The sequence below is a fragment of the Arachis hypogaea genome, chromosome 14 (assembly GCF_003086295.3).
Source record: "Arachis hypogaea cultivar Tifrunner chromosome 14, arahy.Tifrunner.gnm2.J5K5, whole genome shotgun sequence".
Lineage (NCBI taxonomy): Eukaryota > Viridiplantae > Streptophyta > Magnoliopsida > Fabales > Fabaceae > Arachis > Arachis hypogaea.
This window is the reverse complement of record NC_092049.1, coordinates 142,626,792-142,647,552: the sequence shown is the minus strand read 5'-3', so window position 1 is coordinate 142,647,552 and position 20,761 is coordinate 142,626,792. Positions and strand designations below refer to the sequence as shown.

Sequence of the window (20,761 nt, the reverse complement as noted above, 5' to 3'; positions counted from 1 at the left end):
TCCCTGTTGAGTGTTGATCAACCCAAACATAATTGCATAAGAACATAACCTTCTAAAAGGAAAGGGTTTTTTACATTTGTAAAATAAAAATAATAATTAACATTTATGTCAGCTCCTCCTGAATAAATCAAAGAGATCTTGTTAAATGTTGGTGGCTGGTGGGGATGTGGTTCTAGAATCTAAAGTTATTTGCACTTAATCTTCTAAAAACAGCAGCAAATAACTGGGAAACAGAAACACACAATAAGCTCCTAAACCAAACACATCAAATGTTTAAAAGATACACAATCAAAATTCAAATGTCAAAGTACTCAATACAGATTCTAACATAATAATTTCAAAAGCTAAGTAAACTTAGTCTTCTTAGACTTCACTTGAGGTTTCTCAGGTGTATCATCATCATCTTCTGAAGAAGATTCTAATGGCTCATCAGGGACATCTTGAGGGATGTTATGTTTTGTTATGAACTCCTTCAATATGCTCATACTTTCCTCTTTCAGTGAAACCAGTTGCTCTGATAAACAACCTTTATTCGCCTGAACGGTGTACGATTCTGAGCCAAGGCGCAGCGTGGCCTTCACCTGCGTCGACCTAGGATCTGATTCTGTTGCCATACCTGTATTTTGGGTCACTGAAGAAATGCTTAACCACACCAGAGAGAAGGGATATAGATCCTTCATTATATTAAGAATCAAGAGAATTCATCTAAACTCATGAAACTTAGTAAACATACAAATAAATCTCAAGTAATAAACCAGCAAGTTAACTCAAGATTGTTAAACCTACAACCTGATCTTAGCAGAAGCATAAGAACATTTAAGAGTAAAATTAGGGCAATCATAGAGCTCAAGAACACTGTTCAAACCTTCAAGTCCTGTTAGTGAGAGCTGGTTGAAGCAGAATGACTTGGTCTTAGGTGGAATGAAGATATTTGCCATTGGTATTTACATAAAAGCATTTCATTTGAGGTATAAGTATATATTCTCTTCTTATAAAACTCAGAAACCAAGTTCAAGTTTTGGACCAGCAGAACAAGAGATAACCAATATACAAAGTTCAAAATCAACCAATCAAGCATTCAATTCAAGCATCAAATCAAACCCCAAACTACAAACAAATTCAGGAATTCAAAGACGAAATCACAACCCATATCCTCAAGCAAGGCAATCAAGGATTTAGCAACAACAAAAAAAAGGTCCAAATATCAAAATCATCAGATAAATTTTGGGCATTTCATCAAAATAATACATCCAGCGAAAAAAAAAAAAAAACCCACTTTTACTTAAGCTGTTGATGTTGCGCAAAACTAATTAAAGAGGTGAAAAGTTCTAAACTTGAATGATGGGGTAGAAAGCCAATGCAGTAAAGAGCATACCTTGGGGGGAAAATGGTGGCTGCTGAGAGAGTTATGAACTTGTGAGTTGTGATTCGTACTCCAAGTTTTGTGGTGCTAAATTGCTAAACAAGTCAAACCTTTTATCAATTTTTTTATTGCTCTTGGAAATGTTTTTTTGGTCTTGGGCTTTGATTTGGGCCAAGGCACCTAGTCTTAACTCTTAAACGAAAAATTGGGCTTTTTTGAGAAAAAAACATTAATGTGAGTGTAAAGGATTTTATCCATGAAATATATAAATTATTTTGATAATCTTAAAAACTGTATTAATTTGAATTCTTATAATTAATGAAATATTCTATCTTTATATGATTTTTGTAAATGTCTCAATTATATTGGTTATCCTTTTTATTAGGCATATATATTAGTTTCTTATAATTTTTTATTTTTTTAAACTAATAACCTATCCTTCAACACGAACTATTAAGCAAGAATTTAGGTAGCGTTTGTTTTGAGATATTGAGATAGAGATTAAGAGACTAAGACTCAATATCGTGTTTGTTGGTTCAGAGACTAGTACTAAAATTTCTGTCTCTGTCTTCAAAATTTCAGTATTTCAGTACCTCTAAAATTTCAGTATTTCAGTACTTTCAAAAAGTAGAGACAGGAAACTAAAATTTTTAGAGATGGATACTAAAATTTTAATAACATTTTATACCTAAAATACTCTCGTTTTAATTAATTAATTAATTTTACCCTTTGTGCAAATTAAATTAGAGTTTCATTCTTGTTTCAATTCCTGTCTTCCATTTTACACTAAACAGAATATTGAGATTTATTTCAGTTTCTGTCTCTTAGTCTCTGTCTCTCAGTTTTAATCTTTCCGTCTCTATCTCTCCACCAAATGCTACCATAGTTCAAGTAAGAAGACACTGCCTAGTGATTAGAAAGTAATAACATGCCTTTTATTTATAAAAATTTTCATGCATGAAAAATACATACAATCAAATTTTGGCACTAATAATCAGAAATATATGTAACCATAAAAAAAAAAAAGCTAAATAAACACATATAGTATCCATCTATCTCAACACTAATTTAATAGTCTTGTGCTACAAATTAAAACCTAAGTTATTTATATTTATATTAATTAGTGTAACTGTAGTATATTATGAACTTGCATTATTATTGCATTCATAATTCGTATAAGTAGCCACATTTTGGAGGGAGTAACGATCGTAGTAAATTGCAAGAAGCTCAGCATATTTATTTAAGGCCAAATCATCGTTCATTGCTAATAACAAGTCATTAACACTAAGAGTTTTCCTCCCCTCAGATTTGCACTTCTTGTTGGCCTCAACAGTCACACGTGTCACAAACTCACACACACAATCTTGCATTGCTTCTACTGCATCCTCAGAGATTTGTGCATGTGATGGTAGAACCTGTCGCATGATATCTACCACCTTGTTAGGTGGCAATAACCATTGATCTTCTTCACCACGTGCATTATTATTATTGTTCTTGTTTGAACCTGTATATATACAACAATATATTTAATAAGTTTGTATTTGCTATTTCAAAAATGCTATTTGTACACTAAAATCAGCACCAATATATTTGTGTATAAATATATGTATGGTTTTTAATTTATTTTTAATATATATTTGTGTTCCAATATATATTTTATACTGATAGTTAATTTTGATGATTGATTTTAGTATACACGTAATAACATAGTCGGTATATCTAGGGGTGTTATTGGTTCGGTTTGGTTCAGTTTTGGACCAAAAACTAACCGAACCGAAATGTTCGGTTCCTATAGACACACAACCGTTCGATTTGCTGCTTTTGCAACAACCGAACCGAACCAAACCAATAACGGTTTGGTTCGGTCGGTTTTTTCGGTTTTTAATTTCTAATGAGAAGAATATAAATCACAATAATTAGAGGTTTAAAATAGTCAATAAACTGAAATAATAAGAGTAAAACATTGAAATGGTTAGGGGTTGGGAATTTTTGTTGTTAAGTTAAAGGTTAAAATGGTTAAAACATTAAAATGTATGCATATCTTCGGTTCGGTTCGGTTTCTATCGAACCAACCGAAAACTGAACCGAACCGATCGGTTTTGTCAGAAAAAAAAAAGGCGATTTTTTCGGTTTCAAATCGGTTATTATAATTTTCGGTTCGATTTTGTAATAATTTTCGGTCCGGTTCAGTAACTTACACCCCTAGGTATATCTTTTAAAAATAAAAGAAAAGAAGTGTATTTATGTTTTCTTAGTGGTCTTACCAGAAGAGCTTCCTTCTCGTTGCTGGAAATTTTGAAAGAGGAAACGACCTTGACGTTCCATTGTATCTAACTGGATATAATTCAATGAATCGATATAATGCAAATTTAAGTGACTTATATTCATTAGCTTTACACACTGTTCTTAATATATATATACTGCATCCATGGGAAAGTAATAATAATTCTAGTAGCATGAGGGAAATATATTTAATTTATATTGATTTACTTGCAATTTATTCTTATTATATGTGGCAACATGATTTGGAATAAATGTAACTAATTGCTGTTATATATATATATATATATATATATATATTACAAGGCATGTCAATAAAAAATGCTTAAGATAGAATTCAGTCTAACAGATTTTGTATAAAGTGCGTGCTTAATGACATTAAAATTGTCCTGCATGCTCATAATAATATGCCTAGTTTTTCTATTTTAAATTTATTCTTGGGGAACAGTAGTGGGTGTCATCATAGGTATATATGCATTTAAAAATGCTATATAAGCAAAAAAATATAGTAATTATGTATTTATGTAATTACATACGTGTAGTTTAAATTATTTTTAATATGTATTTTATATTATATATTTTATATTGATAATTAATTTTAGTATATTTTTAACATGATTAATATGTATTAAAGCAATGTTATGTGAGTATGCCTTACATGACTAACAAATTTTTTAACAAATTTTAACAATTAATATTAAATTCTAAATCATAAATTTTAAATTGTAGTTAAAATGTAATTACTAGTTAATATACTTTATAAGTAACGTATTTTAAATAGGGGTGTGTATGGTCGAATATACTAACTTGGTGTAATTTTATTGGGTCTAGAGTTGGATAAGAGTCTAAAAAATAGATCCAGTTATTATTTCTAGTCAGGTCCGGGTCATAACTCGAGTCACTCGAATCCGGCCCAGTGGCCCAGTCATTATACACAATTAATATTTTGTGTTATTAGTGATGGATGATGGCTATTCTTATATAAAATTTAAGTATTGTAAACCTTAATATTTTGTGTTATAGTCATTATAAGACTATAAATTAATATTTTATGTTTAAAATGCATAAGACTTTAGACTAATGCATAATATTGTGTTATTTGTATCGATTTAAATATTTAGTATTATTAGACAATATTAGTATTGATTATGATTATGCTTTAATTTTAGAGAAGGGTTGGTTCTTATTATATTTTTCTAAATAAATTTTACCATGTCAAATAATGGTTGGAGTCTTGAAAAGTTAGATATTTTCACATGCTAGTTTACAAGAAGATATCAAGATAATGTAATGTTAACGGCTCGATTTTTACCCATTTTTTACGCGATATAATCGTAACCCGAAAATATTTAAATTTTATCGAGTCTAACAAATAAGCCCGATATATATTTTGAGTCAGGTCTTTATCGCATCAAACCCAGTTTCCTCCCTTCCATAAACACCCCTAATTCCAAATACAATACCAGAACAAAAATATAAATATTATAAATATGTAAGAAACATTTTTTAAGAAAACTAATTAATAAATATTTTTTATTGAGATATGATAGTACAAATCAATGTTTAATTACATGTCTTTTTGTTTTTTTGTTTTTTTGTTTTTTTTTTATTTTTTATTTTGTATTTTTTTTTTTTTTACCTTAAAACAAGTTAAGATAAAGCAAGGTTTAAGCTTTCATTATCCAAAAAATAAGAAAAAAGGTTTAAGCTTTCAGTGTGTCCGAGTCTGTGTTTGATACCCTTATCTTGTTTGGTGCGAAAAGACCAAAGCTTTTTGAAGAACCAAAGTCCAAAAACACAGAAGCATGGCAACAACGTCAATGGCGGGTGTTTCTGTTTCTGGGTTCCACAATCACCATTTTGCTTCTTCCAACTCAAACGCCGCCACAATTTCTTCTTGGAAGCCTGTGGTGGCTGTTCTCAGCAACAAGAACAAGATGAGGGTCCCTTTTGAGCTGAAGCAGGGGCAGTCTCGTATCTTCCACGAGCTTCCCTCTGGGCTAAGCATGGAGGTGATTGTGCAGAAGAAGAAGAAGAAGAATGTTGAAGGAGAAGAAGAGAAAAAGTCACCTTTGGTTTTTGTTCATGGAAGCTACCATGCTGCTTGGTGCTGGGCTGAACATTGGTTACCTTTCTTTTCAGCTTCTGGCTTTGATTGCTATGCTCTTAGCCTCTTAGCACAGGTCCATTCTCTCTCTCTCTCTCTGATAGTGTTATACTTATATGATCATTGGTTTTGTAGAGACTAGGGTTTTGCACAAAATGTGTGTTAGTAACAAGATATTTATCACAATGTGTGTCAAAATATACTCTCTTGGGTCACCTAAGCTAAATTTATTTGGTTTAGTTTATCTGTCATTACATTTCTAGAATGAATTAATTACCAAGGTCCCAAATATATTCTGTAGGAGTAATGTTACAATGAAACCAGTGGTTTGGAAAACATCTTATAATCAACCATCAAATTTTGTTCATTTGCTTGATGTGTATAAGTTGAAGATAAGTGGCAAAGAAATGCAATGGGTTATGACTTATGAGTGTTTGATGCTAGTTTTAGTGTTAACAAATAAGAAAGTCCAACCTCTAATGTGATGTCTGAAGTCTAAACTAGTAATCTTGGTAATAACCATTCCATCTTGTATGCTACATCTGCAGGGTGAAAGTGATGTACCCGATGGTTCGGTCGCTGGTACGCTCGAGGTATATGAATCTTCCCTGCAAAACTCTATTCATCAATGAACTTTCATCCACAGTCTTTAATTTCCTCCATGCACTTGATTCTGCAGTAGACACATGCAAGAGATATTGCAGATTTCGTTCATCATAAAGTTCAGTCACCACCTATCTTGGTTGGACATTCATTTGGAGGACTTATCATTCAATATTATATCTCCTCTTTGGGAAGCAACAACCTTGAAGGTACTTTCCTATTTCCTTCTGCTTCTGCTACATGTTTTTGCAGTCAATTAAGGTATTAGTATGTTACTAATCCCCCCCCATCATATGAATATCATATATATATCATTTTAGTCTCAGATACTTACTTTCCTTGAAGCTTTTAATCTGATTGAGTTTGATTCTGTTAATAGAAAATACATATCCAAAGCTTAGAGGAGCTATCCTTGTCTGCTCTGTGCCTCCTTCTGGTAACAGGTTAGTAACTAAGATCTCTAGTGCGTTATCATTACTTTTGAATAAAGAGATGTTAACAACTTCAATTGTGATTTCACTCGTTGAGAATTCTCTTTTATTTTTGTTAGTGGTCTTGTCTGGCGATATCTCTTTACCAAGCCAATTGCTGCCTTCAAGGTATTTTGAACAGACTTTCTCAAGAATGTGATTCTTCTGTATTTACCTTCTTATATGTATATATCCATTGTCCTGGCCGCAGGTGACACGCAGCTTGGCAGCGAAAGCTTTTCAAACCTCTCTTCCTCTGTGTAGAGAGACATTTTTCTCAGCCACAATGGAGGATCATATTGTTAAAAGGTTTGTTTGTCAGCATGTCAATTGAAATTTGATATCGGAAGAATATGGTTAACTTAAGATATGTTCATGGAGCCTTGGAATCACAAAATCCATGATTTTTTAAAGAAGTAAAGCATACTGGTTTACCATAGCTGTGGTATTATTTGGTTGAATTCAAATAGACAAGTCTAGAAACTAAACTCATAAACCCCCTTAACAAGAGTATGCATTTTTCTGTGAAATATCAAATGGTCTATTCATATTGAGTATCACTATCATGCCTTTAGCTTGGTTTGTGTTTGGATTTCAGATATCAAGAGCTAATGAAAGAAAGTTCGAGATTGCCATTGTTTGATTTAAGAAAGCTGAATGCATCACTTCCGGTTCCTTCGGCGCCAAACTGCCCTGTCGATGTCCTTGTTTTGGGTGCGAAAGATGACTTCATTGTGGTATGTTTTTCTACGCCAAACACTCGAAAAGAGTTTCTGGCCCCCTCAGATGATGTCAAACTCAAATTCACTGAACTATTGTTGTTTATAGGACGCCGAAGGACTCAATGAGACGGCGAAGTTTTACAGTGTGCCGCCGGTTTGTGTTGATGCCGTTGCGCATGACATGATGTTGGACGTTTCATGGGAAAAAGGAGCAAAAGTTATTCTGTCATGGATTAATGGTTTGGACAAGTGAGACTTTGAGACAGAGGACATGTTTTTGGTTCTTCTATTCTTTAGCTTTAAGTAGTTGTAAAATGAACAAAGTTGAAGGTGCTCCAAATCTTCAACTTTAAGGCAATATGAAAGGTTTCAACCAGGATTTTCATTGAGCTGGAATCATTCAAAATAATATATATTGGCAATTTTCTGGCATAGAAAATGCAACTTTTTCTTGATCATGCCATTTTATCTATGAAGCACGGACACTTTGCTGAGTTGTCGTGTCTGTGTGTCGGACACATTTCGGACACGACACTCGCCGACACTCGTTCGACACGCGTGTCTGCTGTGTTCAACCGTGTCTTAATAAAAAAATAAAAAATTCTTTTCTGGACACGCCTGGACACACCTAAATACCATTACGTGTCAGCGTGTCCAGTCTTAATTTTAACATATATTCTTAAAATAAATTTAGATATAGTATATATTGTTATTTATTAAAAAAAATATTTTAAATACTTGATATAATTAAAATAAGACATTAAAAATAATTAAAAAATTTAATTTATATTTTAATATCAATAAAATATCAAAATATCATCACGATTCATCTAAAAAATACTTTATATTTTGTATGTATGCGTGTTTCCGTGTTATGTAAGATTTTAAAATTCGCGTGTCGACGTGTCCCGTGTCGTGTCCCGTGTCCGTGCCAGTATCCGTGCATCATAGCATTTTATTATATGGTCATAAGTCATAACACTCATGACTGGTTTTCATTACGAATTATTTACTTACTAAATTATGTCGTTGTTATGAAAATTAATTCATAACTGATGAGTATATTTAGTAATAGCCTTTATAATATATTAATAGTAATACTCATCACATATAAACCTCAATCTCTTCCTTTTTTTTCCCTACTATTTATTCAATTCAAGATTATTAAACCAACCATCACCATAAAAAAATTTTTTTTTCCCTACTATTTATTCAATTCAAGATTATTAAACCAACCATCACCATAAAAAAAATTATAATACTTAGAGTATATTATATGAGTTTAATTTTGATACACTGATAGTATAAAACGTTTTATACAGTATGTAATTACAGTTAATATAAAAAGTAATTATTTTTGGCAGTATATAAGTGGATGTACGTGTAAAATTACTTTACGGTACATCAAAAATAAATGTAAAATAATATACCAAGTTAACATGTGGAGAAAAATGTAGGGCTGTCAAATGGGTCAGTCTGGCCCGTTTAAGTCCCGTAGATTAAATAGGTTGGCCTATTTAAGTTTGCTTCATTTACGGGTCATAATTTTAGTCCGCACTGTTTATGATTAGTCCGATGAATTCAATGGGCTGACCCGTTTACTATTTTATTTTATTTTTTAAAAAATATTTTGACAAAAATTATCACTTTTAAGTAAAAAAAAATTTAAATAAATTGTATTTTCTTAGTTGATGAGTTAAATTTTTAAGTCGGATCTAGAGAAATATCGATTAAAAATACTTTTTTTTTTAAAAATGTAAAAAAAATATAAATGAACTGCCCGTTTAACTTGCGAATTAATCTATTTAACCTATCATATTTTTTTTGTTAATTGGACTCGACCCATTTAACTCGAAATTTAAACGAACTCAATTTTAGAGGTAAATGAGTAAACGGGCTGGCCATGAATTTGGCCCGTTGAAAATTGGAATGTGCATAAGAAAATTAGGGCAACGTCAGCATGGAGTATATGTATAATAGCATCCCTGGGCGTAGCTGCGTCTTCCTCTTTCTGAAGCTCAAGGACTGCAACTGCACATCTCGGCAACGATTCGGTACGCTTTTCTTTTATCCAATCAATTCCCAAAGCTTCTATCTTTTTCGCCGTTCCAATTTAGTGACCTGATTGAATCTCTCTTGCGCTACTCAGAATTACTTGTCTTGTGCGTTTTTCGTTCAATAATTTCCGCATTGTTCCCTTCACATTGTTTTACACGTTGCTGCTTCTTCGTTGAAACCGTGAGAGTAGAAGAAAAATTTTCATACTTGGGGTTCTTAGAACAACATGCAGTCAATTTTTTTCATTTGCAGCTTTCAATTGAGTTCCTTTGTAAAAATTATGACTTCAAATTGTTGTGTTATGTTTGATGTAAAACATTCATTCTGAGTGTTTTTCCCCTTAGGTTCTAACTTCGAACTAATTCTAGCTTATTAGTTTTTGAGTGGATAATAGTTCATATGGCAACATTGTGATGTTTTTTTTTTTTTGAATCATGACAGAGATTGACCAAAATGTTCACCTCAAGGAAGAAAATCCACAAGGATAATGATGCTGAACCCACTGAGTTTGAGGAGACAGCTGCACAGGTTTATGTTGCCTCCTTTTAAGGATTTTTACTGATTTAATGAACTAAACACTATGCTCTTCACTGTAATCCTGAATTTTTTGTTTGTTTGTTTGTAGTACTTGTTTGATTTGGAGAACACTAATCAGGACCTGAAAAGTGATTTGAAAGATCTCTACATAAACCAGGCAATGTAAGTATATTGCCAATTATTAAGGCTGCATTTAGAGACCATCCGAATACAGAAATATATACAAATTTTCTGATAGATGTATGTTTGTTTCATTAAACATTGTTATTGCTCTTCATGATAAAGTTAATGCTATTTCTTGTGCAGTCAAATGGACGTGGCTGGGAATCGCAAGGCTGTGGTCATCTATGTTCCTTTCAGATTGAGGAAATCGTTCCGCAAGATTCATCTTCGTCTTGTCAGGGAGCTTGAGAAGAAGTTTAGTGGGAAGGTTGTAGTTTACTACATTTGACCTTAATGTGAAACCAATATATACATGCCTATGATTTTCCTTTCTGTTTCGTTCTGTGTTTTGATGGATGAAGATTGTACCAACTGACAGGAAGTTGTGTTGATCGCCACAAGAAGGATCGTGCGTCCTCCAAAGAAAGGATCTGCTGTTCAGCGGCCCCGTACCCGCACTTTGACTGCTGTGCATGATGCTATTCTTGAAGACGTAGTTTATCCTGCCGAGATTGTTGGCAAACGAGTCAGATACAGACTCGATGGATCAAAAATAATCAAAGTAACTTCTTCTGAAGATATTGCTCATTCAAATTTGCCAATTATCCTTTATTTTATAAGCTGACACTAGTTTGGTTTTCACCATTGTTGCCAATTTAAGGTTTTCTTGGATCCGAAGGAACGCAACAACACCGAATACAAGCTGGAGACTTTCTCTGGAGTTTACAGGAAGCTTACCGGAAAAGATGTATCTTTTGAGTTTCCAATCGCAGAAGCCTAGAATGTCTTGATGGAATTTTAGTATTTTTGTTCCAACTACTAAGAGTTTATTTGGTGTTGTTTAATATTCTAGATTGACATGAAAATTACTACATACTGTAGAGGGTATCCATAGTGTGCAATTGTGCATGATGCGGCATATTTGCATTCTTGATACTTCCTTGCATGCTATCTTTATCGATTTATTTATTTACCCTTAGAAGTCTTATTAGAAGTCTTATATGAAGTGTTTAAATAATCAAGAGTAAAGTGACAATTAGCTCCTTAAAAATTTTGATTTCGGACTAATTAGTACGTGAAAGAAAAAAATACCAATTTGGTGGACACGTTATATCCTTCTATTAATTCAGCACGTAAAATTTAAGCAATGGTGTTTATATGTACTGTTAACTACTAAGACGTGTTTATTTATGAAAGATTGTTATGTAGATAATTTTTGAAGCAAAAATTCACTTGTTTTAATATGATTCGTAATAAAGTAAGCAGTTAATAAAATGTTATATAAAAACTCAAGATAATTGAATGTTTTACTGTCTAAAACTACATTGTTTCTATACTCATGTAGAGCAATGGGACATACATCAAGTTAATTCTATTTCGTTTCGCACTATCCATTGATTGAAGGACATACATGTCCACTGTGTATTATCTTGAAGGACCTAATTAATACTTTTTTTTCTTCAAAAACTAATTAGTCCTAAATCAAAATCCTGGAGTATCTAATTGTCACTTTACTCAATAATCAAATATTGGATCTTTTTTATTCCCATGTTAATAACTAATTAACTACTAACATTGACTAGACAGTGTTGTTAAGTCACAGAAACAACCTTGTGAGAGAAAACGAACACAAAAATAGAAAAAATTGCTGAAACATAAACATCATGTGCCTTCAATCATTGGAAAATATTGGAGGTGTGAATTGAAGATCATAGTTGTTTAAAAGAAGAGTCAATGGTGTGAACAAGAATTCTTCCTCATCAAATGATTTGTAGATGTACTAGACAAGTTTGATTATTTGTTTTGCATGCAAAGTTGAGATTGCACTTCTTGGAGTTGATATTTCAAAATCTTGTTTAAAAAAAAAAACCTGTCTTCCAGAAGAGACTACTAATTATACATCCTACTTTCTTCATTTAGTAATCAAGAAGTTTAGGAGAATCAATGAAGAGAAGATAAATGATTTCTCTGTTGCTAAGTCACACTGACATAGTTTTTCAGAGTCAAGGAATAATTTCTGTTTTCTAATCTCCTAGCTTGATTCTCAAGTCATTGACTCTACTTTACAAGATGTAACACTTTCTTTCTCAGAGTTGTATATAACAATATTTCATTTTTCTTTTTCAACTAATAATTTCCAAGATATTAAAAAGATCGTTACAAATATATCATCGGCAATGATGTAGACATAGATCAGAATATTTTGGAGGAACTTCATTTATTGATTATTAGTCGATAAATAGAATACATTTAAGAGACTTAAAATGAATACTTACCCTTATATTAACAACAAACAAATTGAACATAAAAAAATACATTAAGACAATCCTCTTCTCTATAGTGAATGCACTTTCCCTCAAACCTGATAACAAACTCTATGATCTTATTATTACTCTAACATGTACACTAAAGTAAAACGTGCTACTATTACCTATGACACAACTCCAATATGGCGAAAAAAAGGTGCAATGTTGAAACTCAGGGAGCTCGAAAAAATTTGCTATTAACCCCTGCTCTGTACAGATGCAACTTGGATGCACTAATGATGCTAATCTCAATGTTAGCAGCTGCAAAAAGAACATCACCTTCAGTTACTTCATGTCCTTTTTGTGATCCTCCTTTTATGTTCATCATTCCTTTACCAGTTGTGACCAAAAAAATTGAAGGACCTTGGACTGCTGGGAACACAACTGTTTCCCCTTGGGGAAGAATACATCGATCAATCTCGAATTCCTCAAATGGCGGTGTATATCTATTTACATATGGATTAAGAGGAACTCCTTGCAGGATCTCGGGAGAACCCTGCATAAAATAAAGGCAAAACCCATAAAAAAAAACTGCGAGTCTCCAAAATATTCATGCCACCTTTTGAATTATCACTTTGGATCCCGTTTGGTAAATATATCAAGACAAAACTACAAAGCCATAGGAGACACAACTACTTGTTAGGAGGAGACAAACATAGAAACAAGTAAAATGTCTCTATCTTCTGACAAAATTTGTCCAAGCTGTCTACTTGAAAACTAGGACAGTGGGAACAAAGACAGCCACAAATTTTCTTTCTTATCTATATCTCCATTGTCTTGAGTTTTTCTATTTTCTGTCATCAAACACTTACCAGCAATAGCCTTGCAAAATTTAACTGCCTCATTTCTGTGATGTATCATTTACCTGCTTGTATGTGAGCATGGAACAAAGAGTCTGGACATCTCTGTGTTTGGGAGTTAGGCCGGCTCGCACTACATTGTCCGAAGTTGCCATGCATTCAATACAAGTACCGGCTAAATATGCATGTGGCTCATTTGCGCCAAGGAACAAGGCTTCACCAGCAGCAAGTTTTACATAGTTAAGAAAGAACGCTGCAATGACACCGACATCTGCCGGGTATTGCTTTTCCAACTGCAGCGCCAGCTTCTCCTTATCAGTCAACTGTCTCACCTGATGTAGAACACAAATGTTTTGATATCTCTTAGTCACACTCGCAAAAAACAAGTTAAATTTTATTACATTAAGCCATCTTAAATTATCAACAGTAGAGCTACAACAGAATCATAACTTCCCAGAGCAAATTAAATAAGCAATCAACTAACCTTGCTTTCATCATGGAGACGAAATTTCAAACTATTTACTGCTTCAGTGACTCTTTCTTTATTAGCTGACATTAGGTGTGTGAATGCTGCCTGCAAAACAGCTTTTACCTTCCCTTCACCATCCTGATCACTGGTTTGTAAGACCAGGTCTGCATTTTCAGCCCCAATCAATCGTGCAACTTCCGGAACAGTATGAATCAAAGCCTTAAGCTCCTGAAATAAAATACAACACACCGCTGAGTTAGCCCATACTGCATAATTTTTCAATGATGCATTAGAATAATCAGTTCTAATGTCTGTGCATTTACCAGATAGCAACCTCTAATCAGCAAAAACAGAACACAAGGATTCACTGATCTACACACGTGTTCTTTTCCCCACAAAAGCAGACATCTTTGAATAATTGGCATGATTCTAAGTAACAATATACATGAAAACTACAATAGGGTTCTAGATTAAATTCTTCCTTTAATCCCCTTTCTATTTAACCCAGTTTATTCAGGTGAACTCATACAAAGGTAACGATAAACATCAAAGTTCTCTCAAAACCAAGCCCATTCTCAAGGAAAAACTAACAGATCTACAATGGAAAAACACATAAAATTTCCACTTTATGCTTTGCAACCGACACTTTTTCATGTTTCTTTAACACACAAAAGAAATCATATGATTCTTTTAATAGTTTGGTCAGCTATCAAAGGTTGAGGGAGTATCACAAAGGACCAGGAAACATTATGGGCAATTAAAGAAAGTAAAATGAACAGGAAAAAGGCTTGGTCACATCAATATGAAATTGTACCGACAGGTGGGAAGTTCATTTCCAATCACTTCAAGTGCATGAATACCAAATTCTTTTTAATATTTAAATAAAAAAAGACTCTTGTAATAATATCAACATCCCAATGAACCCATTAAAAAAAAAGGATCGAATTTACCTAACACCTAATATGCCAGCTTTTGTCTTATAATAACAAGGCTCGAATTCACAATAGCTCAAAAACAGTTCTGTGAACATAAAAACAAGAAAGCGTTCTAGACACAATCGAAAGGGAAAAGGAAACAAAAACGCATTAACTTTATTAATATAAAAACTGAGAACTAAAATTAAGGAAAGAAACAAAAGACTCCTTCCATATAATTCAGTACCTTGAGAGTAATAAAACCACAGAGAGCCTCAAACTCTGTCATTGCCAGAGTCATCTCCGGCTTGTGATTCCCATCCTTATACACATCAGGCAGCAACTTATGCAGTGTCCTAGCTAGCTCCTTATCAGGATGTGCTTGTATAGACAAGGCTTTTGCCACCGATAGCACCTAATGCCAATAACAATAAACAAATAATTTACATGCAAACTACATGTTTAAATTAGCTTATGTTGGATTTAGACAAATTATAACAATAATAAGAAAAACTTCTTAAACAACTATTATTATTGTTCCCATGAAAAAGGAAAAGCAGATACCAGCTAATTATGCTCAAAATTCAAACTTGTGCAAGCATCTACACACCCATTTCCACTGAACCGGGAAAAAAAAGGACTTGCTTTTTATTAACAATGATGCTCAAAATTCCAATTTGTTCTAACATGAAGATACCATTTCCATTAACAGAACAAACAAGATCAGAGTGCTACTCACCTTGAACAAGAAGGGGAGATCACAACCCCAGTTTTGCAGAACCTTCTCACCCAGAAAATCAGGGTTCTGCGAGAGCCATTTCTTAAGGGTAACCATTTCACCACCATTGTTGGAGGCGAGAAACGAAGGCCCCGAATCGTGTGTACCCATCCAAAGCTCCGCGTAGGGCTTCTCCGGATCCAATTGAGACCCGGAATTCAACCTGGCTAACCTGGCAACCTCGGAGACCCGACCCGGAAGCCCCCAATCGTAGTTCTTCACAGAGCAATGAAGCTTCTGAAGAAGATGCTTCTCCTTTTGCGACGACTTGGTAGTAACGTCCTTCATCTCCTTGGCCATTGCAATTCAAATTGGAAGAGACACAGAGACAGAGATTGAAAAAAGAAAGACACACAGAGAGAGAGAGAGAGAGTTAAAAGAAAGGTGGAGAATGGTGATAGCGAATTGTCATTGGAGTGGTCGCTGGTATTTGAAGAGTGTTTGTGAGCTTTGGGGAATTTGGAATTTGGATATTGGAATATTGAGAGAGAGAGAGAAGCACGGAGCACGCAATTAAGAGAAGAGAATGAGAATGGGAAAGAGGGAAGAGGGAAAAAGGCGCGTCCTTTTCGGTGTTGTGAGTGGGATTCTATCTTCCAAAATCCAAAAGCAGTTACCTTTCTTTGTTCTTTCTTCTTCTTCCCTCCGTTTTCAGATGTGTTTCATTCGCAGTTACTGACGCAGCACGAAATTTCATGCTCAACAACGCACTTTTGTTTTTTTTTTATTTTCCGTATTAAGACAATTTATGAACTTTCTTTTTATAATTATGGAATTAAAATCTACCGCAAAATTAGGGCGCAAGTTAGTCAAGTTCCCATTGGGGATTACATTTTCATGATAAGCTCCCTCCTTCTTCTGTATTCGTTGAATTTCTAAATTCTTAGTTGACTTTTCTCAAGTTTTTTCTTTTCTTTTTTCTCTATAAACACTAAACAGTCGCATCAATCTCTCATGATAAATAAAAATACTACAATAAATAGGCCACCTAAACCCAAATTAGGGGTGTACATGGCCAGGTCACATCGGATTTGGCTTAATTCAGACTCGACCCGAAATATAGATCGGGTCTAATTTTTGAACCCTAACCCGATTCTAGATCTTATGAAATTTACACACTTTCGGGCCGGGTGAAAACTGGGTCTTTAGCATGTAAAAATCACCTAATCTCCAACCTTTATTTCACAATTCACATAGTAAAATTTACTTAAAAAAATATAACAAGAACCAACCATTCTCTAAAATTATAGCGTAACCATAATCAATACTAATATTATCTAACACCAAATATTTAAATCAATACAAATAACACAATATTATGCATTTTTCTAAAGTTTTATGTATTTTAAACATAAAATATTAACTTATAATCTTATAAATGACTAATAACACAAAATATTAAGGTTTACAATATTTAAATTTCACATAAAAATAGCCATCATCCATTACTAATAACACAAAATATTAATTATGTATGATGACCGGGCCGAGCTCGGGTAACCCGAGCTATGGCACAAACTCGACCCGAAATAATGATCGGGTCTATCTTTGAGACCCTTACCCGGCCCTAGACCCAATGAAATCACATTAAATTAACCTCTAAAGTGTTCGGAACCGGACTGGATCTTCGGGCCGGACCGGACTATATACACCCCTAACCCAAATGAATGAGAACTACCGAACTTGAATTAGTGATTAACTTAGAAGTTTGTTTAAGTAAATATTAAAAATTTAAAATTTTTTTATATTAATAATTTATTGAGTAATAATAAATTTTTAAATAAAATTTAGATTTATAATAAATTAATTTTTAATTTACCAAATCAAAAACTATTATAAGAAATTATAAACAATTAGTAAATTATACTGTTAAATTTATATCTTTTTTTTGTAACTGTAAAGTTTATAATTTAGTTATTTGTTATATTTTACTCAACTAAACACAAATTAATATATGTATATATATATATATATATATATATATATATATATATATATTTTATTCTTTATAATTATTCTTATAATATTTGCTAATGAAATCTTACTTTTAATAAAAAAAAACCTATGGTAGATCTTTCAGCGTGCAAGTTCCCATGGATCCCATACCTATGACTTTCAAGTTTGAAGTTGAAGCTTGTATTGATGCATACACACGAATAAACAATTCAGTATTATTCTATTTTATTTATTCTTGAAGCTACATCAAATTATTTATCATACCTTTTATTTTTGTCAGAGCAGACTTCGTAGATGAAAGAAAAAAAAAAGAAAGAAATAATATTACTTATTTTATGAGAAAGAAAAAGAAGCGATCTCCATTAATTAAATTATGAGAGCCATGAACGACAAAGACGAGAAAGCGGCACAGAGACAGCCACGTCTGATGAAGACGACACGTGATTCTGAGCATCAAATTTATGTTCCTTCCTCAATACATCAATCACATCACAAAAATGTTTTTCGGAATGGTAAAAATTCAGGTGAAGTTGACTTCACGTGAAGTTGAAATCTCAGAGTCGTTAGATGAAAATTTAGTTAAATCAGTCAAATTATCTAACGGCTCTCAAGTATCAACTTCACGTGAAGTCGACTGCACATGAGTTTTCACGTTCCGAAATATACAACAAAAATAATTTTATATATTATATATCATATACAAGTAAATAAATTAACCGTAAAAAACTACAAATTAGGTGTAACACAAAGAAGAGATTCGCATGCAATTATTTCTACCTAAAATTATTAGTTAAAAATAGTTAAATATTTTTAAAAAATTATTTAAATAAAGACGTTTAACGTAATTTTTTTTAAAGATAATTTTTAGTAATTAAAATTAAATATATAATTAATTAAATCTTATTATTTTTGTTAAAATTGGATCAAATAAATTGAAGTTGAAAAATCAGTATGAATCAAATTTTTAATTAGTCTAAATTAATATTTTTTATATAAAATTATTATAATATTTTTATTATAAAAATGACTAAAATACTCTTATTATATATATGAATTTTGAGATTCTAAATTCTAATTATTATTGTCAGATTTTTAAAATTAATATATATAATATAAATATTTTAGTTATATTTTAGAGTAAAATTATTGTATTTATTTTTTATAAAAAATAATTAATTTAAATTAATTTAAAATTTAATTTATTGATTTTTCAGTTAAATTAGTTTGTCTAATATAAATTTGACAAAAATAATACGATTTAATTAATTATATATATAAAATTTTAATTATTAAAAAAATATCTTTAAAAAAATATTTTAAATATTTTTATTTAAATAATTTTTTATTTTAAAATATTTAATTAAATTATTATTTAATAATTTTTAATTAATAATTTCGGATGAAAATAATTACAAATAAAATTTTATTATAAAACAGACATTTTACAAGAGAAAGAAAAGTGAGATGATGAAGTAGGTCCCATCAACGGATCTGAATGAAATGGAAGTCTATTATTTTCATATGCAATCTTCTGCCGACAATAACATGGCTTTTGCCAAGCTAAGGTAGCACTCACACACCCCCATGCCCAAATTAGTTGGGAGCTTAGCTTAGAGATTGTTATCATTTTTACTGATTAGTGTTTATAAATAATAACTAACTATATAATATAAGATTCTCAATAGGAGTAAATAAATCTCTAATGACAGTCAAGCTACGATGTGATATCATAACAAACTTTCTTATTATTTGACCCACCAATGTTTATGTAACAAATTAAATACAACTTAATACTATTTATTAGGCATGAACATAATATATAAAGTCACAGAGAATAACCCTGCGTCTCAAGTCCATTGTTTAATAGTAAAATAGAGAAAAAAAACAAAAACAAAAACAAAAACAGATGTCATGGATTTCAATTAGGAATGTGCATGGTTCGGCTCCGAACACTTTAAGGATTATTTTTGTGTGATTTTACTGGGTCTATAATCGGGTAAGGATCTCAAAAATAGATCCGGTCATTATTTCGGTCGGGTTTAGGCTATGGCTCAGATCACCCGAAGTCGTCCCGGTGGTCCGGTCATCATATACAATTAATATTTTGTGTTATTAGTGATGAATGATGACTATTCTTATGTGGAATTTAAGTATTGTAAACCTTAATATTTTGTGTTATTAGTTATTATAAGACTATAAGTTAATGTTTTATGTTTACAATGCATAAGATTTTAGATGTTTAAAATGAATAAGATTTTAGACTAATACATATATTTATATTGATTTAAATATTTGGTGTTATTAGACAATATTAGTATCGATTATGGTTATGCTTTAATTTTAGAGAAGAGTTGATTCTTGTTATATTTTTCTAAGTGAATTTTATCATGTCAAATAATGGTTGGAATCTTAGAAATTTGGATATTTTTATTATAAGAAGGTATTAAGGTAATGTAATGTTAACGACTCGGTTTTCACCCGGTATAATCGTGGCCCGAACGTGTATAGATTTCATCGAATCTAGAACTGAGTTCGGATCTAATAAATAGACCCAGTATATATTTCGTGCTGGGTCTAAGTCACATCAAATTCGGTTTCACCCGACCCATGCACACCCCTGAGCTCAACCATTTAAGTGGGATATAGTTGGTATTGACAAAGATATATGGGCTGAATTTGACTCAATCATATGGAAAACGTGACGTTGATTGATGATTTATGGAGCCATTGGAAGTGGTTAGTGGCTGTACCATTCCCAGCCATTTGTTCTTTAGTTTAGTAGCCATTATTGCCATTCCTATCTGCAACTTGCATTGCTATTCTTGAATGTGACATATATATTATTTTTCATTAATTATGAGCTAGGTTGTTATTTTTTTAAAAATAATATTTGACCTGTAAGGTGTAGTTTATGTATCAGCAAACTGTGTCTACGTTGCATATATAGTCACATCAATTTTATTTCCAGTCAAACAAAATGAAACTTTTCTGGGAATTTTCCCTTGGAGAAAGCAATGCAATAATAGGAGCTATAAACTTATCCATTTGGTAAATGTTGTTGTCTTAACTTTACAATCATCTCGTTTATTTATTTAACACAAGATAGTTATAGGATTATTTCTGATTACAGAGTACAATGCAAATTAATTATCATGCAAAAAGATAAAATATAACTATAATTATAAAAAGAGTTAAAATATTACTAACATTTGATAAATAAAATTTGCAAAACAAAA

The 20,761-nt window shown here is 32.1% G+C and overlaps 3 protein-coding genes across 3 annotated transcripts; 2 read left to right on the top strand and 1 right to left on the bottom strand.

Moving 5' to 3' along the window:
- Positions 1-5,317: 5,317 nt before the first annotated feature.
- Positions 5,318-7,984, top strand: LOC112798250 (uncharacterized). Its single transcript, XM_025841489.2, has 8 exons — positions 5,318-5,826; positions 6,299-6,343; positions 6,433-6,562; positions 6,733-6,796; positions 6,904-6,952; positions 7,035-7,132; positions 7,422-7,560; positions 7,652-7,984. The coding sequence occupies exons 1-8, from the start codon at positions 5,449-5,451 to the stop codon at positions 7,796-7,798; spliced, it is 1,050 nt and encodes a 349-aa protein (XP_025697274.1). The 5' UTR covers positions 5,318-5,448; the 3' UTR covers positions 7,799-7,984.
- Positions 7,985-9,378: 1,394 nt separating this feature from the next.
- On the top strand, positions 9,379-11,290 carry LOC112798249 (small ribosomal subunit protein eS7-like). Its single transcript, XM_025841488.3, has 6 exons — positions 9,379-9,599; positions 10,045-10,131; positions 10,229-10,302; positions 10,447-10,570; positions 10,682-10,864; positions 10,964-11,290. Exons 2-6 carry the CDS (start codon positions 10,057-10,059, stop codon positions 11,081-11,083), a joined length of 576 nt encoding a protein of 191 aa, XP_025697273.1. The 5' UTR covers positions 9,379-9,599; positions 10,045-10,056; the 3' UTR covers positions 11,084-11,290.
- Positions 11,291-12,503: 1,213 nt separating this feature from the next.
- On the bottom strand, positions 12,504-16,521 carry LOC112798248 (mannose-6-phosphate isomerase 1-like). The gene is made up of 5 exons (XM_025841487.3): positions 15,531-16,521; positions 15,039-15,206; positions 13,893-14,105; positions 13,474-13,740; positions 12,504-13,104 (listed from the first exon to the last, which is right to left on the bottom strand). The coding sequence occupies exons 1-5, from the start codon at positions 15,867-15,869 to the stop codon at positions 12,781-12,783; spliced, it is 1,311 nt and encodes a 436-aa protein (XP_025697272.1). The 5' UTR covers positions 15,870-16,521; the 3' UTR covers positions 12,504-12,780.
- Positions 16,522-20,761: the final 4,240 nt, after the last annotated feature.